The sequence below is a fragment of the Cavia porcellus genome, unplaced genomic scaffold, assembly GCF_034190915.1.
Source record: "Cavia porcellus strain 051 isolate PalLab524CR breed Dunkin Hartley unplaced genomic scaffold, mCavPor4.1 scaffold_3, whole genome shotgun sequence".
NCBI lineage: Eukaryota > Metazoa > Chordata > Mammalia > Rodentia > Caviidae > Cavia > Cavia porcellus.
The window spans coordinates 68,575,586-68,583,417 of record NW_026947486.1 but is presented as its reverse complement, the minus strand read 5'-3'; the positions used below and the strand labels follow the sequence as shown (position 1 = coordinate 68,583,417).

General features: G+C 41.1%; 1 protein-coding gene across 1 annotated transcript; it reads left to right on the top strand.

Annotated features, from left to right (window-relative positions):
* Positions 1-1,052: 1,052 nt before the first annotated feature.
* Positions 1,053-6,691, top strand: LOC100723167 (uncharacterized). The gene is given in 5 exon segments (XM_013150233.3): positions 1,053-2,153; positions 2,155-2,905; positions 2,908-4,017; positions 4,019-5,634; positions 5,636-6,691. Coding segments are annotated over 5 exon segments (4,668 nt in total). The 5' UTR covers positions 1,053-1,464; the 3' UTR covers positions 6,138-6,691.
* Positions 6,692-7,832: the final 1,141 nt, after the last annotated feature.

Sequence of the window (7,832 nt, the reverse complement as noted above, 5' to 3'; positions counted from 1 at the left end):
CATCTTTTTGCATTGTTCCTCTGATTTTTTAACTATATCTTCTTTAGATGTGTTCGGTATTTCTTTCATTACATTTATCATTTCTTCTTTTACCTGGGAGGTTGTTTCTGATCTCAGTTGTTTAATGGCTTCCTGGAGTTGCTTCTTTATTTTGTTGTTATCATTTCACTAAATTCAGGTGTTTGGCTTACATTTTCTTCTATGCCCATGTCTCCAAGGCTTGTTTGGGTTGGTCTGGAGGTTTGATATTGCATTTTGCTGTTTCATTTTGTTGTTTTCCTATATGTCTGTGATTTTGGCGATGTTTCAAAACTTCCCTGTGGGCTGGAATTCATTTTGCACACTTTTGGATCACAAGGCGAATGCAAACACCTGTGAGCCATTCTGGTGTTGCTAGGCTTCTTTATATATTTATTAGAACACAACATTTAAACTAAGTTTACCAAAAAATTGTTTTTTTGCATCTATTTAGTTACAAATTCGAACTTTTAATTGTTGCAACATTACTTGTGGTAACTGGTGGTCATTCTAGTTGCCAAATGTGTGTGTCTACAGTAGTTCATACTGTGTCTTATTATTTGATATATATGAAGATTTCAGTACTATACTGTTTTATTTCTGATATTTGATAATTTTCATCATTTTTTGTTTGACATGCTGAAGAGTTAACAATTTTATGAACATTTATAAGGAAGCATTTTTTAATTGATTTTGATTTTAATTTCATTCATTTATGAGCATACATTTGACATTTTCTTCCAATTGTTGGTTTTGAATTTGTGCATATTTCACTCTTATTTGACAGTTTTCTGGGATATGAGATTTTATTGATTTCAAATACTACTTTTCCAGTACAATTATTTAGTGCTATGAAATCTCTCCTGACACAGCTTTCAGTTCACCCTGAAACTTTAGAAATGTTGGGAGATGGGGGCGGGGGGAGCCGGAGCTGTCACAGGCCCCGGGTCTGCCTGACTGAACCAAGTGGGGTGTCATGGCCGCGGGGGTGGGGGGGGGCCGCGGCTGCAGCGGCGGCCGGGGAGTTCATCCTCGACGCACGGGTCCCGTTTCTCTCTGTTCGGCGGCTGGCGGGACCATAAGGGCTTAACTCATATATTTAATCCCCCTCCGAAAAGATTTGAAACTATTCTTGAAGGGCTGTTTAGACCTACATTATTAAAAGATCTCAGCTTATTTAAAGAGTTTGAGCCTGAAAGCATTTCTGATTGGACTTTTGATGAAAATTGTCTGTTCTGTTGCTTGAGAAGAGATAAAGTAAAGGGACACTTAGTCCGCCTGGATGAACCAGCTTCGGGAGCTGGGCAAGAAGCTCTGCTTAAACAAGAGCAAGCAAAAATCATCCGATTCGAGAAACAAGCAGAGGAGTTCCTCAATGCAGTCTTTTATAGAAAAGACAGTTCTTGGGTCTCCGACCCCAATTTTCCCCTAGTGGCCCATGAGATCATGCAGCGAATGATCCAACAATTTGCTGCTGAATATACCTCAAAAAATAGCTCTACTCAGGACCCCAGCCAGCCCAATAGCACAAAGAACCAAAGCCTGCCGAAACCATCTCCAGTCACCACCTCTCCAACGGCTGCAACTACTCCGAACCCTGTGCTCAGCAAACTTCTCATGGCTGACCAAGACTCACCTCTGGACCTTACTGTCAGAAAGTTTCAGTCAGAACCTAGTGAACAAGACGGTGTACTTGATCTTTCCACTAAGAAAAGTCCATGTGCTGGCAACACTTCCCTGAGCCATTCTCCAGGCTGCTCTAGTACTCAAGGGAATGGTGAGAACTCAACAGAAACACTAGCAGTAGATTCTAACGATCAGTGGAAGTCCCCCCTGGAGAAGTTTATGGTCATACTCTGCACTCATCATCAAAAGCAATTCATTCATGTTCTGAGCGACCTGTACACTGAATCTCAGCCAGACACTGAGGACCTGCAATCTTTAGATTCTGGAGCAATGGATGCGTCATCTTGCAATGCTGGCTGTGCCCAGCTAAGCAGCAGATACAAGGAAACTGATGCTATGTGCCTCAATAGGAAGTCTCCTACTTCTGTAGATTTGTTCACAGACTCACTGGGCTCTCACAGCCCTCTGCGTGTGACAGAACAAACCCTGAAGGAGACTCCTTCTGAGACAAACTGTAGATAGAAGAGAGAATGCCTTGACGGTTGTCCAGAACGATTCCTCTGAACTTCCAGCCACTCAACTTTATTCTGGTAGTTCAACAGATAGTTCTACTCTGGGTTACCTCACTGCATCTAATTCTTCCTCACTGAACTCCCACCATGTCTTTAAAAGCTTGGAGGAGCAAACCACTGGACAAGAGCAAGACCCAAGTGTGAAAACATGTGAGGATGGTAAAGATCATATGCAGAGTTCAGCTTTAGTAGAAAATCTGATTACAGTCAAAGTGGCAGCTGAGAATAGTGAGGAGAGCAATAGCACTATTGTTTCTCAAAGAAATTCACTCAAATCTTTATCAAAAGAGACATGGGACTCAGGGTTTGTAGGAAACTCACCTAAAACTTCTGACAAAGAGAATGATTTAGAGTGTAGCTCAAAAACATCATTGCACCAGGATTTAGAGGCAGGTGAACAAGATGCAAGGTCAAAGCAAGAGAACCATCTTCACTCACTAGGAAGAAATAAGATGGGTTACCATTCATATCCCAGTGACAAGGGCCAATTTGATCATTCCAAGGATAGTTGGTTAGCCCTTAGCTCCATGTCATCTGTACATAAAACATCTAATGGACACTCACAAACCAAGATGATACCAGCTTCCATCAAGACAGCACGAAAAAGTAAAAAAGCATCAGGGTTGAGGATAAATGATTATGATAACCAGTGTGATGTTGTTTATATCAGTTAACCAGTGTGATGTTGTTTATAACAGAATGCTACTTTGAGAATCAGAGATCTGTGTTATCTTCTCGGAAAACAGCCAGAAAGAGTACTCGAGGATACTTTTTCAATGGTGATTGTTGTGAGCTGCCAACTGTTCGCACACTGGCCAGAAATATACACACCCAGGATAAAGCAAGATGCTCATTACTAGCATCAGAGGTTAATAATGTAACTCCCAAGCAGACCTTTACAACTTCAGCCCCTAGGCATGTAGGTGATATGCAGCTTCCCAGAGAAGATAACGTTGAAGAACCTTCTAAGGAAATAATTTCTTTCAAGGAGGGAAGTGAAGACACTTCTTCTGCAAAAGAGTCTCAAGAGCCTGAGGTTTGCCACACAGCAGAGGAACCAAATCCCAGCAGCTCTCCTAGGTTGGTGGAGACAACAAACCCTAGCTTGGTGTGTCCTTTGTCTGCTTGGCTTCCTGAAGAGGATGTGCCAGAAGGCAGAACCATTTCAGCTCCCATAGAAAATGTGGTATCTCCTCCTGAACAAGACCGACAACCAGTTGCCTTGCTAGATGTGGAGGAGATACGTGTACCCCAGGACTGCCACTTGATTTCCCCAACTGAAAGCATTTCTGGGGGAGGCAGTAAAGAAGTCCATTATAGGCCTCAGTCTCTCCTGGAAACAGTCAGTAGAGAAGAAAATCCTCTGTGCCCAGAAAATCGAAGTTCTTCTGTGGGCTGGGAGCCCTCTCTGAATCTGGGACCAGTTCAGCACAAGCAGAGCTTCAGTACTGAAGCTGGGACTGAAGCTATTCAAGAACTACATACTGAGCCATACTTGGAGGCAATCAGCACTTTTCAGAATGAAACCCCTGATGCGGTGGCAAGAGGTGAGGCAATGAGTGGTAGAGTATATCCAGAGGGAGAAGAAAGTGCTGTAAAATCTTCAGAAAAAAATACCTGTGATCCAAACATTGATTCACCTGAAGAAAATCTGGACAAGAAGAAAAAAGGTAAAAAGTTCCCCGAGGCCTCTGATAGGTGCTTAAGAAGTCAGCCTTCAGATTTGTCCTCTGTTGGTAGGTACCTAAGAAATCAAAGTTCAGATTCTTCATCTACTTGTCCTGAGATCAGAGTTTCTAATAAGTTCTAGAGCAAAGTATTCTAAAAAAGAAGACAACCCTGCTGGGACAACACCTGAGGGCTTTCTAAATGACAATTTCCATACAGAAGTTCTAGAAGAAACTGAAAACCCAAATGTCAGTGAATGCCCCTCTGAAAAAGATGTTGAGCAGGAGAGTAGAGGAAGTAGCATTATTGCAAGGCAAACTTTTAAAAACATGCTGACAAAAGAAGTCAAGAGTGAACAAAGGGAGATCTCTCCAACCAGAGATCCCATAACCACGATTGGCCAGTCACTGCCTGGAGAAAGACTAGAAATCTATGTCCAGTCTAAGATGAGTGAGAAAGATACTCATGTGTTCTCAGAAAGTATTCTGTGTAAGAAGGACCCAGAGCAGTCAAATGAGAAGCCAGGACATATTCCCACACAGAATGTGGAGGCAGTTGTAAATGATATAGACTATGAGGCCACCCAGCATAAAGATGATGCTAACCAGGCCCCATCCAGCTCAGTTGAGATGTCAAGTAGTCAAAGTGGTGATGCTGCTAGTCCACCAAAATTAGTAGTGAGACCTAAACAATTGACCTCTTCAAACTACAACTTGAGACATACTAACTCTCGGGACTCTTTGGATACTACAAAAGTGACTTCAGAAAAGGAAGCCACATTGGTAAACCCAATGCCAAAGGAAAATGAAGCTCCTGAGAGTGCAGATCCCATAGATGAGGATGTGGATGCAGTGGTAGATGAACAGCCAAAGTTTGTGGAGTGGTGTGCAGAAGAGGAGAACCAGGAGCTGATCGCTAACTTTAATGCCCAGTACATGAAAGTTCAGAAGGGCTGGATCCAATTGGATAAAGAAGCACAGCCAACACCAAGAGCAAGGAACAGGTCCGATAAACTGAAGGAGATTTGGAAAAGCAAGAAAAGGTCACGGAAATGTAAGGGTTCATTAGAAGCTCAGAACTTTTCTCCTGTTCAGATGTTATTTATGACAGACTTTAAATTATCTAATGTTTGTAAATGGTTCTTAGAGACAACTGAAACCCGGTCTCTGGTCATTGTGAAGAAGCTTAATACTCATCTTCCAGGGGACATTCCCCCTGTCAAGCATCCTCTACAGAAATACTCTCCTTCCAGCCTGTATCCGAGTTCATTGCAGGCTGAACGCTTGAAAAAACACTTAAAGAAATTTCCTGAAGCTACTTCTGCTAAGAATAATTGGAAAATGCAAAAACTCTGTGCTAAATTTCGAGAAAATCTTGACCAACCAGAGCCAGAGGATAGCAGTGATGTCAGCCTCAGCCCTAATTCTGAAGACAACATAGAGGAAGTCATAGAAGATAGAAATAGCCACCCTCCCACAAACCTGCCCACTCCAGCCTGTACACGAATCCTCAGGAAATATTCTAATATTCAAGGAAAGCTCAGAGCCCAACAGCGATTGATCAAGAATGAGAAAGTGGACAGCCCTGTGAGTGTGGCAGTGGAAAGTAAGCAGAATCGTAAAAGTGTGTGCATCAACCCTCTGATGTCCCCCAAGCTCGCCCTCCAGGTGGGTGCAGATGGGTTTCCCATTAAGCCCAAAAGTACTGAAGGAATGAAGGGAAGGAAAGGAAAGCAGATGTCTGAAATCTTGCAAAGCCAAAGTTCAGAGTAAACGCAAAAGAACAGAAGGCAACAGCACTCAGGATAGTAAGGATAAGGCCCTGAGAGTGAAAGCTGGCAAAGAAAAGCATGCTGAAGGACCCACCAAAACCTCTTCCACCAAGAAGCCATCTGTAAGAGACAAAGTCAGCCAACTGCCGAAAAAAATGTCTTTGAAAGAGAATAAAGTGAAGATCCCTAAAAAGTCCTCTGGGAAGAGCTGCCTGCCCTCCAGGAAAGAAAAAGAAAATACCAACAAACGAACTGCCCAACCTGCCACCTCAGAAGCACTGATGAAACCTGCAAAGCAAAAGGGGTCAGGTGAATCCTCTTCCAGGCCCCAGAAAGCCACCAACAGGAAACCAAGCAGTGGGAACACTCGGACCAGACCCTTGACAAAAGGCCCAGAGAACAGTGTGGCCCAGAGGAAGCGAAAGCTCAAGGCAAAGCTGGACTCTTCCCACAGCAAACGGAGACGTTTGGATGCAAAGTGATGGAAGGATGGCAGCCAAGAATGAAACCGTTCTATAGAAGTAACCTTTTATTTTGCATTATCTAAATTGCTTTTGTAAGCTTATCAAGCCTTTCAAATTACAATTAATAGAAAACACCACAATTTGAAATGTCAGAAAATGCATCTCAGGTAGAAAAGGGAACTTGTAGAGTCCTTCTCTGAGGTTGAGTAAGGGAAGTTATATATTATATTCTGGTTGTTCCTTGGGTTTTAAACTTGGAACCAAGCAGTTTTTGTTTTAAAAAGTACAGTGCCTTATTTATCCTTTTTGTTTTAAAATTTACAAAAGCTAAAAAACTGACCTATGTGTTTAAAGGCTTGTATTTTATACTTGTTGCACAAGCACTTGTACTGTAGCCAAGAAGACCACCGTCATGCACATGAAAGGAGCTTTCAGCAGCCACCCTGCAGCGTCTGCTCCTGAGCAGACCTTTTCTGCAAACCACAGCAGCAGCTTCCCTCTCTGTCGTGTTTGGTTTTTTGTTATGTGATATTTGAAAGCTAAACCAAATCATTTTTATGATGTGTGAAGAATGCAGAAGATATATAATTATAAAAGATTAATATTTCTGTTATCTTTTAAAAATCATATTCATTGTTGGTCAAAAAATAAGAAATGTTGTATTACAATTTTCATTTACAACCATGTTCTTATTCCCTTTATATATAGTTGATGCATATTTTAGTGATAATTGTTTTATTAAATTTAGAAGTGTGAGCCCCCTGTGTACCAATGGCAGGCCTGCTGACTGGTGAGAAACAAGAACAAACTACAAAGCCGCTCACATGGCAGGAGCAGCCCTGCCAGCCAGGGACAGCCAAGAATGAGACCACCATCCACCTCCTGTGATACAGCTGATGCACTGGCTGATAAAGGAGACCTCTCACCCCTGCAGGCTACTGGCTTTTTCAGAGGAATTCAGGCTGAGATGATAATAACTGAAATAGGGAAAAAACCTAAGGCTTATGTTGTTTGATTTACTTTGCAAGCCTAAAACTGATAGTCTGAACAACTATTTAGACAACAACAATATGCAGTATTGTAACTGTTGTAGATTTTCTACTGTCTTATCACTGTTTCGTTTCATTTCTCTGTTTTAATTCCTTTAAAATAAAAAAAGTAAATTTAGTCCTTTAAAATAAAAAAGTGAATTTAGAAGTGCATTAATATTTTCCTTTTATTACTAATATGCATTACGATACAAGTGTTGTCTTAAAACACCCCTTGAATGATTTTATGTCCTTAAATTTTGTTCAGGTTTGTTTTATGGCCAGGATAGGATCTTCATTGGTGTAGATCTCACAAGCACTTGAAATTATATGTATTCTACTGCTGTTGAATGGAGCATTCTACAAGTGTTTATTAGAGCCTGTTCTATTACTTCTTTCTGAGATGTATTGAAGTCTTCCACTACAACGTGAATTTACCTAGTTTGAGTTTTGTCTTTACCAGTTTTGGTCTTTTGATAGTTCTTTTACTTGATAAATCAATATACAAGATTGATATACTGTTTTTTTTGTACTGACTATTTTAACTGATAGATGAAAACACAAAAGCTGTTTGTATTAATGGGATAGGTTAAAGTTCAATTGTGTAATTTTTAAATCAGGTTAAATATATTGGTCTCAAACAATTACTTCTTTGTGGTGAAAATCCTTCTACCTTTTAGAAACA